General features: G+C 40.5%; 1 protein-coding gene across 6 annotated transcripts in view; it reads right to left on the bottom strand.

Moving 5' to 3' along the window:
* Positions 1 to 18,875, bottom strand: part of LMBR1 (limb development membrane protein 1) — a 74,871-nt gene that overhangs the window by 44,346 nt on the left and 11,650 nt on the right. For 3 of the 6 annotated variants that reach the window (XM_087730074.1, XM_087730081.1, XM_087730066.1), the window contains exons 2-4: positions 10,982 to 11,054; positions 8,462 to 8,501; positions 5,870 to 6,009 (exon numbers count right to left, since the gene is read on the bottom strand). The exons of 1 other annotated variant lie outside the window; for it this stretch is intronic. In XM_087730074.1, coding sequence (XP_087586200.1) covers positions 5,870 to 6,009; positions 8,462 to 8,501; positions 10,982 to 11,054 — 253 coding nt within the window. The remainder of the gene's footprint in view (positions 1 to 5,869; positions 6,010 to 8,461; positions 8,502 to 10,981; positions 11,055 to 18,875) is intronic. 2 more of the 6 variants (XM_087730098.1, XM_087730090.1) reach the window with 2 other exon arrangements.

The following is an 18,875-nucleotide window of genomic DNA, read 5'->3' as shown; positions in this document are numbered from 1 at the left end:
ATGACAGGATCAGTGGGCAAGAGGAGAGGAGTGGGTGTTGTTTATTTCAACTTTAGTAAGGCTTTCAGCATCATCTCCCATAACCTCCTCAGATAAATTAATGAAGTATGGGCTAGGTAAGCGGACTCTGAGGTAGACTGAAAATCAGCTGAGCTTCCAGGCTCAGAGGGTTGTGACCAGCAGTACAAAGCCAGGCTGGAAGCCAGTCACCAGGAGAGTACCCCAGGGGGTCGATATTGGGTTTTACATCTTCATTAGTGACCTGGACGATGGGAGAGAGTACATCCTTAGCAAGCTTGCCTATGATACAAAATGGGGAGGACCAGCAGCCTGTCATTCAGACGCACCTCAACAGGCCGGACAAATGGGCAGAGCGGACACTGGGGACCAATCGTCCCAAAAGCAGCTTTACAGAAAAGGCCTCAGAGGTTCTACCAGACACCAAGCTGAACACAAGCCAGCAATGTGCCCCTGCAACAAAGAAGGCCAACAGCATCCTGGGCTGCATTAGGAGAAGTGTTGCGAGCAGGTCAAGCGAGGTGATCCTTCCTCTCTGCTCAGCACCGGTGGCACACATCTGCAGCACTGCATCCAGTTGTGGGCTCCTCCATACAAGATGGACATGCCCATACTGGCGCGAGTCCAGCAAAGGACCACAAAGATGATTAACGGACTGGAGCATCTGTCACACAAGCAGAGGCTATGAAAGCTGGAATTGTTTGGCCTTGAGAAGAGAGGACTTTGTCAATATCTGATGAGGGAGGGGGAAACGGAAACAAAGTCAGGCTCTTCACAGTAGTATCCAGTGAACAGAGAAGAGGCAACAAGCACAAACTGAAAACAAAGAAAATCAACTTAAACGTAAGAAAAAAAACCTTCCCCCCTTGTGAGTGCAGTCAAACACTGCAACAGGCTGTCCAGAGAGGCTTTGTAGTCTTCATCCTTCAACATATTCAAAACGCGACTGGGCACTGCCTTGAGCAGCCTCCTCGAACTGACCCTGCTTTGAGCAGGGGCGTCAGACTAGACGATTTCCAGAGGTCCCTTCCAACCTCGACCATTCTGTGATCTAGGTGAAAAATCAACAACTGACTAAAACTAGGACATCTGTAAGACACATGTGACATCTGCAGGAAGGGAAAAGGTTGAGAAAACAACCTGAAGTGATAACTGGTCTGCATTAAGGGTATCTGCTCTATTAAGATTTTCTAAGCCGAACGCTTTCTGAACAGACAGTTTCTGGTGCATAAAAATGAACCCACCATCATCCTATCAGAAGCTGTGCAGGATGCAGTGTTTCTCCTTTATAAAAGCAGAAGCTTACCCGCAGTTTAGTATTAGTGTAGCTAACAGGTTTAACTAGTGTCGCATGTTCTGCATCCTGAAAAAACAGCTTTTATTTTGTAGTTGAGAAAAACAGGCTTAGTCCCCCACCTTCCCCAACACACACGTTTCCACAATTCTGCAGGACTATATTATATCACCTGAAATCCAAAAAATTACATCCCCCACAATAAGAAGATTTGAACTAACAACTTTGTTTATTTCTTTCTTCTCATGTACAGGCTTGTTCGTTTTCTTCTTTGAAATTTCCATTTTGGAAAGAATAGGGAAGGAAAGAGACATTTACTGCATGTCTGGGGAATTCATTATTGAGAGAAATTCCTGTATTTAGTTCCAAATGTAAAATAACTAGCAGTTATCTTCACGTACACCCCCTTAAAAAATGCTTTCACCATATATACTTTTTCTTTAAATGAACCTAAATTTCAAAGAGAAATAAAAACAGGGTGGGAAGAGGGAGGCCGGGGCCAAGAAATCTACTTCTTCAGCAATTGATAGCATCAGGACACCAAGAACCAAACTTAGCCAAATAAGCTACAGAAAACAAAACAAAAAAATTCCAAAAGATGCGTGAAATATAATACTCAATTGCTAAAGAAAACAGACTGCCTAAAGGTGGCTAAAATCCAGTTAACAAAGAAGGGGATTTTTCCTTTTGAATTTGCTTAGCCAGGAAGCTCCTGTTACCATTCAAGGAACATTCACACATAGCAACATCAGCAAGAATGTCATTAACAGCCCTTACCAGAGGTACATTAACTCAAGCAGTCTGTGTACTTTTTTCCTCTTTTTTTTTTCAGAAAATGAAGACACCAATGTTAGAGTAGAAATACTACTACATCGGGGTGGGGGTCTTATTTCAGTGTTTTTTTCTCACTGAAGACAGATAGTGCATTCAGTTATCTGATGTAAAGCTCAATACCTGGTTGCCCTCATTTCAGCAGCTCTATTACATCTATACCTACAATATAAAACAGTGCTTAGGAGCTGCATAGTATCTACAGAGCGTTTTAAGGGAGGGGAGAGTGGTGCACATCTGGGGTGATTTTTAAGAAGTTAAAATCCAAAAACGCACACATTAGCAGCTGCTAGGAAGCACATTTACAGAATATTGAACTGCAGAGCTACAACATGCCTGTAAAGTTATGAGAGGTAAGGGCAGCGCTGGACTGCTGCTGACGTACATATACACTTTCCTCAAAGTAAGGAACATACAGGGCCCTCTTCTTCCCCTACCATATTTCTTACCCTAATTTGATAGTTCAGAAATCAAATTAAAATAGACTCGGAAAAATAATTATTTCCTACTACATTGACTGCATCACAAAACTGCATTAGAGAGACTTGTAGATATCAACATATATAAAAACTCTAAGCAGTCTATCAGAACATTTTAATTTTTTTTGCATTTGTAGTGACCTAAGAATATCCCCCATAAAACAAGTTATTAAAACATAAAAATTAAAAACCTCTCAGTCTTTGGCAAACAGATTAGACCCTGAACAAATTTTTTGTCTTTTCAGTTTCATTACGTTTTACCCCCACCTGGCGGTTGTGTCCAACAACAGCACAAGTGAACACCCAGCTGTCAGAAGTATTTCTGGGTTTAGTGCAACATGCTTTAGGCAAGAGTGTTTATACTGGATCCAGGTATGGGCTTTCTGCCTAGTTTCAAAAATTAGAGGCATATATTTTCTATTTTTCTATCTGCCACAAGTAACGGAACAGTCTACAGTATAAAGCCCCTTAATGTTACATTCAGGTACCTCAAACTACATCTGTAATTGATAAATGTAGCAAAACCAAAGTGTTTTAAAGCAATACAAATTTTGCCATCGGATAACATTTGCAAAGCAGTAAGCAAGCCACATACGAAGGCTACGCTAGACAGAATGTTATGGAGATATGAACATTTTCTGAACTTGAGTGCTTGTGATAGCACTATCAGCTCGTAAAACTTGCACAGGTATTTCATAACTTCAAAAGGGTATTGCCACTACATGGAATATGTTTTTACAGAGCAGCGCAACGCTATTGTGCAAACCTAGTGAATAACACAAGAGGGAGCCCTTCCCCAAGGTAACGTTTGGAAACAAAGCACACTGAGTTTTGTCAAGTTGCAGTAACAGAAGCCTGTGGTCAGATCCAAAATCTACTGATGTTTCCGAAGTCTTCACACCAGCTGTGGTAAATCTTGGTTTAGTTCAGTCCTGTCTGCCCCTAGCGTAAGCTTTGCAATACACAGTCAAACCTGGAAGCACCAAGATGCTGAATTTACTTCCTTGCTAGCCATTACTATTGGACTTATGAAATAAATTATACTATGCATGCATAAAGTGGTACTTTCAAAAGATTACCACATTAAAACCAAAAGACAACGGTCACTGGAAAATTCAAAGGCCTTCCTATGTGACAGCTGCTTCTTGCAGCAGATTTCTAATTAACCCAATTTTTCTCAAGTACTGTAGCAACTCTGAGTGAAAATTCCTGAATTGGTTATTATATAATTTTTACTCTCTGAAGTATTTTATTGCAGTTTTTCCAAAGTCAATTCAGACACAGAAGGAAGGATTACTTGCCATTAAATATTTTTTTCCATGTTTGGGAATAAAGAATATAAATCTGTCTAAGCAGCTAAATCCGTGTGAAAAATGACCATTAGCTGGGTTTTTTTCTTCCAAGTAGGAGACATACCAAATTAGGAATCCCCCATGATGTATGACAAAACAGATCACAGAATAACTCAACTAGAAAGAATCTCTGAAGTCACGTAGTCTGATCTGCTGCTTAAAACAGCTAAACTGCAGGTGCAACCAGGTTGCTCAGGGCTTTAGCCAGCTGAGTTTTGGAAAACTTCCGAGGATTTAGATCTCCCAGTCTCTCTGGACAACCTTTTCCAGTGTTCAACCATCCCCAATGTGAAGAATTGTTGCTTTATGTCCTGCAAGCATTGCTTGTTGCCTCTCATTGCATGTCCCAGAGAAGCAGCTGGCTCTATACAAACCCCTCACCAGCTGCAAATCCAGTTGTGCCCTGGCTTTCCTAATTTCACACCAAGATATTAATCCAGGTGATATTTCTACACCCCTCCTGGGCAGTTCATCCCTCCTTCTACTTTCTGTACACTTCCTTTTTGGTTTTGAGCTCAGAAGTTTCCCATTAAGCCAAGTCCACCTCCTATTATACCTGCTCATTCTCTTGCATGCTGAGGTGTTTGAAGGTTATCCTTCAAAGTAAGCATCTCTCCTGGCTTCCTATGCCTTCAGGGCATTCTCCGCTAAGGTTCCACATACACATTTCCCGAAGAATACAAAGTCTACTCTCGTAAAATCTAATGTCTTTATTCTACTATTTCCCTTCTTCACTTTTGTCAGGTCTTAAAACTACTCTGTCACCACAGTCAGGGTCATCACTGACCACCACACCTACAGTCAGCTCTTTTTTTATTCAAGGGTTTAAAAAAAAAATCCTTTTACTGTCCAGATAACACAAGAAATACTCAACTAGCTTCAGAAAGATGACCAACAATATAAGTTATTTCCTGTCTTCACCTATTCACATTTAATTTGTTGTAAAAAAAATTGGATCTGGAATTCATGTATTTGCTATCTGTATGATTAGACATTCAGCAAAACAAACACATTTTTCAGAGAAAAATCCTCCAAAGCCTCATTACTATCTCTTCATAAGAATAGAAAAAGGATAGCACAGTTAACTTGTAAATTATTTGTTCCAGATTAAATAAATTATTTCACACAGGGAAGGTATTATCTTCTTTCTCCAGCCAAACCTACTAAGGAATGTCCCATTTCCACCAGTTATTTCCCTTAGATACCTAGAAATGTCCAAGCTGTTTTCAAATATTAGTATCCATTACACACATCATAGTCGTAAGCATGTTAATGAATACTGGAAAGCAACCAAAACTCACTCTGCCAGACATCAAGGCATCATTGCTGCAAGTACAAGTAATACTCTTCCCTTGCACCTTGTTTTCTTTGAAGTAGTTCATTTTTATTGTGCCTCTTTACCACACTCGATGCACTTACATTCTATAATTTTCCTTATTTACAAATAAATCACTACCAGTTGAATTTAACTATCTAATCCCAGCTGCTCATAGCTAGCAAGTTCCTTAAAACAGATTTTTTTATTTTGAGAATAAATTTATGTGTATCATCATAAACAGATAGGCTTATGAATCTTGCATTAACACATGAGGAAGATGTTAGAACAGTGTGTTTTCAAGTTAGCGTCTAGTAGTTCTTATTCTACATTAATATTCAAAGCAGTGAATTTGGTTTAATTCCATCAAGTCTGCATAATTCTTTAAAGAAACCCAACAGAACAGTTAAGACAGACTTTTGTGATATATCACACAGCAGCAAAAACAACTAGCCAATAACATATTAACAATTCAATTAGCATCTTAAGTGAAAATGGAGTTATTAGTTTGAAAATAAGAACATATCTGTGCATGTTTAATGAAGACATCCATTTTAATTACATTATGCTGAGTACTAACCATGAATTAGTGAGCCATTTAACCACTGAATATAGTAGTTTTGTGGAAAAGAAAGCAGGATCTCATTGCTGATTATTGAGAAAGGCAGAAGCAGGACTGCACCAGCTGAAACTGCTAGAGTGAAGGTGCTCAAGAACAGCCTGAAATTTAAAGAAATGTACCACTGTTACCACCAACATGCTCTGAACAGGGGAAAAAAAAGAAGTAGTTAGCCTACCTATTAATCAGTGTCTGAAGGCAACCCATTCTTACATTCTAAAGGGGCAGGAGAAACTGCGATTTCCACAGTACTTCACTTCCAAGAAGCAAATTTCAAATACCAAGTTTATAGAATCCAGTAAAGATAACTAGTTTTCACCAACTACCACAACTACTCTCTTGGGACTTGCATGCAATCAATTCCAAAGTCATACACAGCATAGATTATTGGAGTTCATGGAATATCTTTTCATAAGTCTCTTGTTTTAGTTTTCGTTTCCCACATACACACTCAGAATGAAAAAAATTTCCATTTCTACACAATTTCTAAAAGCAGAGCAGCTTTTTAGTGTCTAAAAAGTGAGTATAATTATACATAAAAAAATATTTTAACACCAAGCTGAAAAAAAAAATATTTCTTTTCTTTAATAAAGTAGTTATTTAAGTATCATCTCATAGCTTGGGATTTTCCGATAGCTGTAATGTCAATACAGAAAAATTCTCAGAATTTTTTAAAATGTTTAAGCTTATTCTTTTGAGATCCCAAATACAACTTACATCAAATGCCATCTTGTGGCATTAAGAAGAACTGTTCTTGAAAAAGAAAAAAAAAAAGACCAACAAAAACATTCTTACAGAACTAATCCAATGCTAAAATAAAATTAGAAATAATTCTCAAAATTGCATGACAGAAAAGATAAACTTAAATAGATCATTCCTACAACAGGAATGTCAGTAAGTTGCTTACAGAGATCTTACTTTCCATAACAGTCTACAAATCTATTCGTTGTTCACACAATACTTCACTTACAGAAGAAAGTCTGGGTGACTAATTTTATTTAAAAAAAGATACTCTTATATAGGTTTTTTGTTGGTTTCTGAGGGGTTTTTTTCTTATATTTAAGGATGTTTATGTGTTCTAAGCCAGAATTGTGAAACCTAACATGCTACAGCCTTTCAAGGTGATACAGCAGTTTGGCTTTGTTTTCTCCCCCCACCGACCTCTTAAGTACTGACAATTACGCTATGCAAAGGAATATCAATCTGTGTATGTCTGACAGTTATTGCTTTTTGGAAAATAACATGCACACTTAAGGAACAAGAAAGCTTAGGCTGAAAGAACAGAAGCATTTTATATTTATAACAACACTTTTAACGAAAGGCTATCACTCTGATGGAAGTGCTAATCTTGTCCTACACTGTTTTCGCATGAAGAACACAGTATTTACAATTTATATTCGTTGTATTTTAGAGCTAAACTAGAAAATAGATGAAGGGGGGATAACAAGACAAATTTTACTCTTTGAATGCTGAAAAATTCAGAACCAGGCTAAGACCAAGCTGCTATGAAAATCACTGAATCTAGAAGAGCCTTCATTGTTAGAAAAGCCTTTGCTGTAGTCTTAAGCACAGGAGAGATGCTCCTCTACTTGAGAGGGAAGAGCTTCACAGCATTTAAAAGTATTTTTCTCTCTCTAGACCTGAAGTAGACCTTGTGGCAAATAAGCATTTCAAATTCATAAAAAATATTGGTATCAGACACTACTGGGAGAAGCGCGCCTAAGATTTACATCATCTTTGTACATCTTTCAAGCTTGCCACAAATGCACAACTAAAAGTGAACAGCTTGCAATGTACTCAGCACTTTCCCAGGGTACAAGACAAATCAATAAAACACTCAATGAACTCTCCTTCCAAGACGTTGACAGTACCACCACGGAAGAGCTAAGAACATTGTAATAAGCAAGTAGCAAGTCCACATGGTTTAGCAAATCATGTAACTGAGAGGGCAGCAACCGCTCACAGATGTTCTGTAAATCTTCAGGCATATTTAAACAGGGGAGATTAATATCTAGCTTTACAAAGGAAAAGGAAGAGGAGAGAGAGTTCCTGGCAGACCAGCAGGTCTGGCAAGTGTTTGTTTTTCATTTTTTATTCTTTTTTAAGGTTTTTTGAGATGATCAAATACAGATGTCTACTTCAAGGTGAGCTAACTTACTTTCCAGGATCCATTGCCTCCCTTGACAGGGCTTCCACTGACTGCAGTGGGAATTTAACCACCTACCCCCATATAAACACCTACATTTTAGAGAACTAAACTTCAGTGCAGGTCTTGCACTGAATTCCACCTCTTTCATCGGATCCTCGTGCAATATTCTGGCCAACTTCATGCCTACCAGGAAAATCACAGGTGAAAAATGCCCCAGACCAAACTGCCTTGTCTCTTGTCATACCTTTCAGGGTGCCACTTGATCATATCTTTTTCCTCTGCCCTCTAGCAACCTATTTGCTGTCACATTTAAAATGGACTGTTATTTATTTGGAAGCACACAAGATTCCTATCATAACAATATATTCAAGAAAAAAAGTTCTGCAAAAAAGAGCTATACATACGATATTCTATTAACGATGGCATCTTCATCCTCTTGCTCATCTGAAAATTAAATTACAGCAGGTTACATTCAACACTTAGTCATCTTTCCTCAGGCTAAAATGTATATACATAGAAATAATTTTAATTTACAACTAAAATTTAGAATTACCGAAACAATTTATTAGCATCAATATTTTAAGAACATTCCCATCAAAAATGAATACTCTCTTCTTCTCTTTTTTTTTTTTTTCACCAATCTTATACTCTTTTCAATCAATGTAACTACAAAGTTATTTGACTTGATTTAAATATACAGATCAAAACTTCATGGAAACATCTTCCAGAGGGCTCTACTGCAAATAAGCTTTCAGACTACTACTACTACTATGGCTCCTGCTAGGAACTGTGCCTTTGGGCATCTCAAACCACGGAAAGCAGGCAAGCTACAGGAAAGTCTTAGGGTCCATACTAACTACTACTATAAATCCCTAACTAGATGTTTCAGTTTCAGTATTAATGTATTTTTAAAACATGAAAGCATACGCAGTTACTTCCCTTTACTCATTCCACACACACACACACTCCTGGGGATTTGGGCAAGGGGGGTGAGTTGCTGTTCTTGTTCTTTGTTTTGGATTTAAGATACCATGGCTTCCCTTCTGGTATTTCACATTTTAGATCATTTCTGTTCACTTATTCCTCAATTAATATTCCAACTTGTTGAAATATTATCAACATTTAACTCAGAGGTCAATCACTAATATATCCTTCATTTATTCTTCATATCCTTCTCTACACGCATCTGTACACAAATGTATGCATTTCTACATTTGAAATAACTTCAGAGTCAGCTTTCTTCTGTTAAGTCTCCCAGGTTTTCCATGAGAGGTAACTCAAATTTATTTTAAAATCTAGGAATAAATAAAGCCAGGTGTTTCAAGTTCTTAAGAGTCATGAGCACACTTGAAATAAACATGTAGCCACTAATATCACGCTATTTTGAAATTCATCTGTGAAAGCACATTGGGTTATTGTTTATGGTTTTTTGATGGGAATCTCATGGTGTTTTCAGGGCTAAGTCAAGGTCTCTTATGAATCATTTTGGCTAAAGAGCTTGTTGTAGAAAGAGCAAACAATTTGTCCTGAAATAATTCCAACAGCGATAACTCTTCCAATGTGTCTCATCAGGAAGATCCTAGCAGGCTACAAAGTTTGCCTAACTACATGCTCACAAAGCTTTCATAGTCGGGACAGCTGCAGAGCAGATCCTCTCACTAGCTGATGAGATTGACTGCCAAAAAGGTAATAAAAGTGTCTTTACATCCAATAGTATTGCCAAACCAGTTCCCCCTCCCCGTTCTTCTGTATCTCCAAACGGTAGCAGCTTTGTAGTCTCCAAAATACATACCAGGATCAGAAGATAGGATCCATCTTACTCACTTGTTTAACTATTCTCTATGTTTAAAGAGGTGTACTTTTTTAAAAAAGGTATTAAATTTCTCGAAGAGTTTAAATTTTAAACATGAATCCATCTATGAAAGCAGTTCTATCATAACACAGATCAGTGTAGTTCAATAAACAGTTTCCGTCAAAGTTCAAAGTGCCAAGATGATGATGATGCATATTCTCCAGCATGACTGACTGAGTACTACGGAGCACCAAGGTCCCAGATAAGCTGCCAAGAGTCAAAGATTTTGCCATTTTATACAGATTCTTATGCTATTTGTCTTTAGAAGAAATAGAGAAGAAAATGACAGGGGTCCCTACAGACTAGTTTCAGACAGACAATGTTTCTAAAGGAAAAAAATACAGGATTATCTCAAGGAATAAGACTTCAGTGGTGAGGTCATAAGGAACAGGTTAAGAACACTAAAATAACTGTACCTGAGTAAAGCAGGATTTCTGGAAGAAATCTGCTACTTCTATATTACTGGCAACCTTTTCATTTTACCAGCTAAAGCTTTGAACTTGATTTTGGTGCTAGAACACAGCCTGAAAATACTTATTCTGGAAAAGCTGACATGAAAGGAGAACAACAGGATCTAAAGGCCAGGAAGGCAGAAGCGACTACTTGAAATTCTCCCCTTTCTTCCCTCTCAGAACAGTTAACATTTAGGCTGCCACGGAGCCACAACAGAGCAACTGATTGTGGCCATCCACACCACCTCCATAATGGCCACCCATTCTCACTCAGATTGCCAGCTAAAGCACTCACTGATCCTTTTCCAAGATGCTTCAGTGCACTCCCTCCCTTGGTTAGTGATATTACAAGGCACATTGAAGGGTCTGAGAAGTGCCGGAGTGGGCACAAGGGAGGGGATGGAAACTTGTGGCTCAGGGACAAAGGGAGCAGATGGAGAGCAAGACAGCACCGCACGCAATCAGAGCAGTCCAGGCTGCCAGCAGCCAGCAGCATGAGAAATACTTTTGGTCAGAGATTTAGTTCTTCCGCTTTCCTCGTGGAGGCGGAAAGAAAAAGAATCACCTATTCACTTGAAAAACAAAATTATTTTTTAATATATTAAAAAGTCTAGGCTTACCTGCTTTCCTTTTGTATCTTGTGATTATGAAGTAGGAAACTATGTAAAGAACAGCAAACAGGAGAAAACAGATCTGGAAAAAAACACATTGCCTTTATTAGGTTGTGAAGAAATGCCTGGATTAATATAAGAATAAACAGGAAATCTAGTATCAACAATTTAAAATCAAATTCAGATCAACAAAATTGTATTCTGTTTAAATGTCAACACTGTTATGTTTTATATCTTATTAATAGAAAGTTAAACCAATAAGAACAGTTTAATTAGAGTAACAGGCATTGGATCAATTCCATGGCCAGCAAGTTTTGCTCTAAGAAAAAAAGCCTTATTTATAGTATGATTTTTTTTGTTTGGGGGAGGGGTGGGTTGGGTTGTTTTTTTAAAGTTTGAATCCACTTGAGTTGTAAAAGTTATCACGCTTTGTATCCCCTTCACAAGTAACCTAAGGGTAATCGTGTTTTATACGATGGGCTCTTGAAGGTCTGTTTTGGAGTAAGCTACCAACATACGTGGAAAGAAGAAAGCAGTTATGTTTACTATTTCCATCATGGCTTGAATCAAACAGATTCCAGGTGACAATACCCACACACTAGACTCATCTGCCTACAGTGGATGTCCAAGCACAAGCTAGTCAAACACAATGTGTCCTTTACAGTCAGAGGCCAAGGGCACAATTTCCCTCCTCATAAGGTAGATAACGTGACCAGACCCATCCCATAGGGAAGTCTCCTGCCTCCCTGGGGCAAGGATAAGAGACATTACCAGGAAGCTCCCCAGGCTGGTAAAATCGTCCAATTATTATCCACTAATGGTTGTTCAGGTTGGCAGAGATGAGGTAGCTGATAGAGGCACAAAGACGATCAAAAGGGACTTTAGAGAACTGGGGCAATTACTTGAAGGGTCAGGAGCACAGGTAGTGTTTTCCTCCATCCCATCAGTAGCCGGGAGGCATATGGAACAGGAAGACCCATCTCAACATGTGGCTCAGAGGCTGGTGCCAGAGGTGGAATTTGGGGTTTTTCAGTCATGGGGCAGTTTACATGGCACCAGGCCTGCTGGAGACAGATGGGGTTCACCTGTCGCAAAGCGGGAAAAGGATTCTGGCTCAGGAGCTAGCAGACCTCATTGAGAAAGCTTTAAACTAGATTTGAAGGGGGAAGGGGATAAAACCAGGCTTGCTAGGGATGAGCCTAGGGGTGGATTGCCTGTGTTGGAGACAAGATCAATAGCCCAACTGAAGTGCATTTACACCAATCCACACAGCATGGGCAATAAGCAGGAGGAGCTGGAAGCCATTGCGCGGCAGGAAAACCATGATGCGGTCGCCATCACGGAAACATGGTGGGATGACTCACACAACTGGAGTGCTGCAATGGATGGCTACAAGCTCTTTAGAAGGGACAGGCAAGGAAGGAGAGGTGGTGGGGTAGCCTTGTACGTTAGGAAGTGTTTTGATTGTCCAGAGCTTGATAGATGATAAGGTTGAGTGCTTATGGGTAAAGATCGGGGGAAGGCTAATAAAGCAGATACCATGGCGGGAGTCTGTTATAGACCACCCAACCAGGATGAGGAAACAGACAAAGTATTCTACAAGCGGTTGGCTGAAGTCTCACACTAGCCCTTGTTCTTGTGGGAGACTTCAACTTACCAGATATCTGCTAGAAATACAACACAGCAGAGAGGAAGCAGTCTCAGAGGTTCCTGGAGTGTGTGGAAGATAACTGCCTGACGCAGCTGGTAAGCGAGCCAGCCAGGGGAGGTGCCCCGCTGGACCTGCTGTTTACGAACAGAGAGGGCCTGGTGGGTGATGGGGTGATGGGAGGCTGTCTTGGGCTCAGCGACCATGACATGATAGAGTTTTCAATTCTTGGGGAAGTAAGGAGGGGGGGGTCATCAAAACTGCTATCCTGAACTTTAGAAGGGCAGACTTTGGATTGTTTAGGAGTCTGGTTAGCAGAGTCCCTTGGGAGGCAGTCCTGAAGGGCAAAGGAGTCCAGGAAGGCTGGATGTTATTCAAGAAGGAAGTCTCAAAGGCACAGGAGCAGGCCGTCCCCATGTGCTGCAAGTCAAGCAGGTGGGGGAGAAGACCGGCCTGGCTGAACAGAGAGCTTTGGCTGGAAGTCAGGAAAAAAAGGAGAGCCTACCGCCTTTGGAAGAAGGGGCAGGTGACTCAGGAGGACTACAAGGATGTTGTGAGGTTATGCAGGGAGAAGATTAGAAAGGCGAAGGCGCAGCTAGAACTTAAACTGGCCACCGCCGTTAAAGACAACAAAAAATGTTTCTACAAATATATCAGCGACAAAAGGAGGGCCAGGGAGAATCTCCCTCCTTTGTTGGATGCAGAGGGAAACACTGCCACGAAGGATGAGGAGAAGGCTGAGGTACTTAATGCCTTCTTTGCCTCAGTCTTCAATAGTCAGACTGGTCATCCTCAGGGTTTTCAGGCCCCTGAGCTGGGAGACGGAGACAGGAAGCAGAATGAAGCCCCGGTTGTCGAAGAGGTGGCAGTCACTGACCTGCTCCTCCACCTGGATGCTCACAAGTCCATGGGGCCAGACAGGATCCACCTGAGGATACTGAGGGAGCTGGCAGAGGAGCTTGCCAAGCCACTCTCCATCATTTATCAGCAGTCCTGGTCAACCAGGGAGGTCCCAGATGACTGGAAGCTAGCAAACGTGATGCCCCTCTACAAGAAGGGTTGCAAGGAAGATCCAGGGAACTACAGGCCTGTCAGCCTGACCTCAGTCCCGGAGAAGGTCATGGAGCAGATCATCTTGAGTGCCATTACACGGCACATGTGGGACAACTGGGGGATCAGGCTCAGCCAGCATGGATTTATGAAAGGGAGGTCCTGCTTCACTAACCTGGTCTCCTTCTACGACAAGGTGACCCGCTCAGTGGATGAGGGGAAGGCTGTGGATGTTGTCTGCTTGGACTTTAGTAAGGCCTTTGACACTGTCTCCCACAGCATTCTCCTGGAGAAGCTGGCTGCTCATGGCTTGGATAAGTGCACTCTCCACTGGGTTAAAAACTGGCTGGACGGCCGAGCCCAGAGAGTGGTGGTGAATGGAGTCAAATCCAGTTGGCGGCCGGTCACGAGTGGTGTTCCCCAGGGCTCAGTACTGGGGCCGGTCCTGTTCAACATCTTCATTGATGATCTGGATGAGGGGATTGAATGCACCCTCAGTAAGTTTGCAGATGACACCAAGTTGGGTGGAAGTGTCGATCTGCTGGAGGGTAGGAGGGCCCTACAGAGGGACCTGGACAGGCTGGATCATTGGGCCAGGGCCAACAGTACGAGGTTCAACAAGGCTCAGTGCCAGGTCCTGCACTTGGGTCACAACAACCCCATGCAACGCTACAGGCTGGGGGAGGAGTGGCTGGAGAGCTGTCTGGCAGAAAAGGACCTGGGGGTGTTGGCTGACAGCCGCCTGAACAGGAGCCAGCAGTGTGCCCAGGTGGCCAAGAGGGCCAATGGCATCCTAGCTTGTATCAGGAATAGTGTGGCCAGCAGGACCAGGGAGGTGATAGTGCCCCTGTACTCGGCACTGGAGAGGCCACACCTCGAATATTGTGTTCAGTTTTGGGCCCCTCACTACAAGAAGGACATCGAGGTGCTGGAGCGTGTCCAGAGGAGGGCAACGAAGCTGGTGAAGGGTCTGGAGCACAAGTCTTATGAGGAGCGGCTGAGGGAGCTGGGGTTGTTTAGTCTGGAGAAGAGAAGGCTGAGGGGAGACCTTATTCCTCTCCACAACTACCTGAAAGGAGGTTGTAGTGAGGTGGGGGTCGGTCTCTTCTCCCTAGTAACAAGCGATAGAACGAGAGGAAACGGCCTCAAGCTGCGCCAGGGGAAGTTTAGGTTGGATACTGGGAAAAACTTCTTCACCAAAAGGGTAGTCAGGCATTGGAACAGGCTGCCCAGGGAAGTGGTTGAGTCCCCATCCCTGGTGCTTGAGGACATGGTTTAGCGGTGGACTTGGCAGTGATAGGTTAGCGGTTGGACTCAATGATCTTAAGGGTCTTTTCCATCCTTAACGATTCTATGATAGCTTATTTAGGTCAGATGTACCTTGATCCCAGCATGACTTGCATCAAGTTGTTTCTAAGATTTAGCACTAGAATTTTAATACAATAAGGTAAGACCAAAACACCTACAAATATGTTGGAAACCCTGGAGGAAAGGAATCGAACAGCAAGACAGTTTTAACCCTCCAAGCCTTTGTGAGAAACAAAAATCAAAACCACCCAACATTTTATTTGCTCCTGAATGAGGCATCAGTGGCTCAACACTGCTTCCTTAATCTTGTTCATTGATACCTATTAAAAACATGAGTCAGTCAGAAAATAAACAACAACAAAAGCATGCCATTCCATGCTGCTGTGGCCCTTAGCCTTCACTAGCACCTGAGCGGTCACAGTGAACAGTGCTGTACACCAACACAGTGTATTTTGCTTTTTATTAGCTTGCAGGAAACAGATTACCTACACACCCCAGGCTGAGAAGCTACTTGAAGTAGTCCAAACTGTTAAGATTCTCTTGCTTGTGTACAACACTAGTAACCACCAAATAAGTCTTAGCACACAGCAGTTAACCAACTGAATCAGGCAAAACAGTTTTAGCAGTTTTTACTATTGAGTTTGCCCTATTACTTGTACAAGGTGTTTTGTTTAATTGGCCCTGCCTAGATTTGCAATTCATAATATTGGCACCCTAAACATGTTCTACTTCAATCTGAGCTTTAATCTCCTTTGTGATCTGAAATTGCAAAATTACTTCACTGGTCAACAGCTGAACTATTTCTTTAATCAGTCATTTAAAGATTCATTGCCTTTAAGAACTTATTGTCTCAAAAAACATCAGGAGCAGAAAAGCTACCCTAAGTGAAAGGAAGAAGTGAAAGCAAGAGTAGCGATGATATCCCTTAAAAATGTACATGTAAATAAGTATATTACATCCAAATCAGCAGAATCAGAGGGGGAAGAATGCATTGCCCAATCATGAATGACAGACTTTTTAAAAAATACTAGTAAAAATAAACTGGGAGAGTTGTTTCTTTCATGTAGTCAGACATTTTAATAAAAAAAAAAAACCCAAAGCATAGCCAAGTGTCTGAGCATGACATGTGGGTGCCTGCAACTGCCCTACGGATGGCCCCCAGAAGTATTACGGTGCCATAGGTCTGAAAGTGGGAACTGAGCTCATTTTCTGTGCAGGCAACACACTACGGTGATAGCTGAAATACAGATGCTGAAAATTAGATTTCATAGCTAGATCTCTGAATTCAGATATTTAACCTGAACAGAGTTCACTACTCCAACTTTCCAGAGGATGCTTCAAAAAGAAAAGGGTTTTAATAAAGAATTTAATTCTTTAAATAAAGAATTCTATTAATAAAGAATTTTATTGATATGTAATAAAAAAATATGCTGGTATATTTTTGAATCAGGAAGAACAAAAGAAACTGAGAACAGCTTTGGGTTTTCAGAGTACTCTGACACAGGTTGTCCTGTCACTATGGGAAAATGCAATGCCGGCGCTGAAAGAAGAGTCCTTCTCTAGGTTTCCAGTTCCTCTGAAAACTAGACCAAGGCTACAGATAGAGACATCTAATTTTAGGCATCCACTTTTGAAAATTAGGTATCACATATACAGGGTCAGTAAAATTCCTTAAAAATCTATCAGACCCAAATAACACTACTCCTGTGTAAAATAAACTTAAGGATATAGTTAAGCTCATTTTTTTTTATTTAATTGTATTTAAAACAAGAATAAAAACGACAGCAATCTTGTTTGTATCTTCAAATAAAATAGAAGACCTTTATTCTATCTGTGATAGCAAGGTTACAATGAAAATATGGGTCTGTACTTATAAGGTACCACCGAGATAACTGAGGTATTTTGAGGGCACAGCAGGAGAAAGCTGTCCAGTAACATGAACTGTCGAATGCTGTATTGCCCAGTTTTAGATGACAGCTACTTTGCAACTCAGCAATAAGGTGTAACTATGTATCTTACTGGAATTATCACTCTACTTCTGTCAGAACTGAGAACAAGTTTGTAAATATTTGATAAAGTTATTACTGATAATACACATATTTTTAAAATGACTGACAAGAAAAGAATTGAGTGAATTATAACCAGTGAAAGCTTTAGTATCTTAACAAAAGACTATTTATAAGTGAAAAGTTCTTCATACTGACCAAAACAAGTCAACAAGCAAACTCAGAAATATTGCTTCAGTCTCAATTTATACTTAGTGAAACCTATGATCCTGAAGTGTTTCTAACCATGCACTCTGAACAGCTCTCTAAAGGGAGCAGCAAAAGCCAGCATCCTAACTATTTTTAGAGTGGAACTCAGTTAAGTTGCGGAAAAGGAATGTGTTGCCTATGATAGCTGAAGAATAGACAGCACTGTCCTGTCACACTGCAATCCTGTGTTCATACTCCTCATACTGCTCTTTGTTTCAGGATATTTTTGTACTGCAAAAAAAAAAAAAAATACAGCCCTCGTTTGTACTTGTTCTCGCTTCAGTTCATGTTTCTCAATTATGAATGACTGGGCCTGTATGCAATACTCCAGGTAAGGTCTTATGGCTATATATAACAGCACTAAACTTTCTTTTCTGCACTGGAGATACTTCAACACATTCACCTGAGAATCACAGTAGTAACTTAGCATTATCCTCCGATCGCTGCATCCATCCATGCTGTCCTCCCCAATTGCTTCCAGCAGAGCAGCTCTCAAGTTACAGTGGAAACTTGGTTTTAGGGTTCAAGTTCATCACCATGTCTCCCCCCGCCCCCCTTTAAAAAAAACACACCTTAATTTCATACTACATCTATTATTTTGGGGTAATCAAGTCCTTTCTGTACCATGTTCTAACCCTCCTTTGTATTGACTACATCTCCTAAAGAATTGGTTTTGTGCTAACAGAATGTTTTACTTCACTTTCATCTTAAGTTGAACAAGATTGCTCTTAATACTGATACATAAGGAAACTCAATAGTAGCTTTTTTCCCCCCAAACACAACACCTATCGTCATGTACACTACAGCCAGTTTCTTATTCACTCTACAGCTCTTCTACTAAGGCACACTGACCCTAGTTTAAGAAATACCTTTCAAGGCATTTCCTGGATATAGCCCTTGGCGTATGCAAAAGAAACACGCTACCAATAGTCATGCGGCTTCAGAAAATACAGTTCTTAACAACTCCAAATTTGACTTTCTTAAAAAAAACTTAGAAGAGAGTAAATCCACATATACCCTAAATCATCTGTCAACTTTTATTTCCAATCACTTATTAAAAGCATAGTCATACTGAAATAGGGCACTAATCAAAAAAGAATACCATACATAAATCTACTTTGATATCTTCCGTGAAAGAAAAGCCTGTATTAGTTAAATTCCATCTTTTCTTCAGAAAACTATTATATGTGACGGCATTGGAGCCAATATTGGAATACAATGTTAAATCCAAATCGTACTGCAAGCCATGTTTTCAACCAAAAAGCAGTGTTTTATGCCATAACCTACCTCTACAATAACAGCTGACAAAAGTTAAGGATGCTGCAAATGCAGCAAATCTAGGACAAGCTGCATTCCTCATAACCCCTAGTTTTCTGCAAGGAGTTTTTCACTGAGGCTCAAATGAAGCTCTTCCAGGTGTGACTTGAGGAGACAGTGAAGACACTGTGCAGAGAAGGTACACAACTGTGATGAATAAGGATTTCTGACATTCCCCGATAGTGTCAACTTAAAAAAAAAAAACAAACCAAAAAAACACCAACATAACTTCCAATCTTATAACTTTTTTCCTTAAATTCATTTCAACTTTACGGAGGAGCAAAGTAGTTGTGGATCTGTTGCCATAGTTAGACTGCTCCTGGGA

This window comes from Nipponia nippon, unplaced genomic scaffold, assembly GCF_047370975.1.
Source record: "Nipponia nippon isolate SJK-2023a ecotype South Korea unplaced genomic scaffold, ASM4737097v1 scaffold_1, whole genome shotgun sequence".
In the NCBI taxonomy this organism is placed as follows: domain Eukaryota; kingdom Metazoa; phylum Chordata; class Aves; order Pelecaniformes; family Threskiornithidae; genus Nipponia; species Nipponia nippon.
This window is presented reverse-complemented; position numbering and strand designations above follow the sequence as displayed.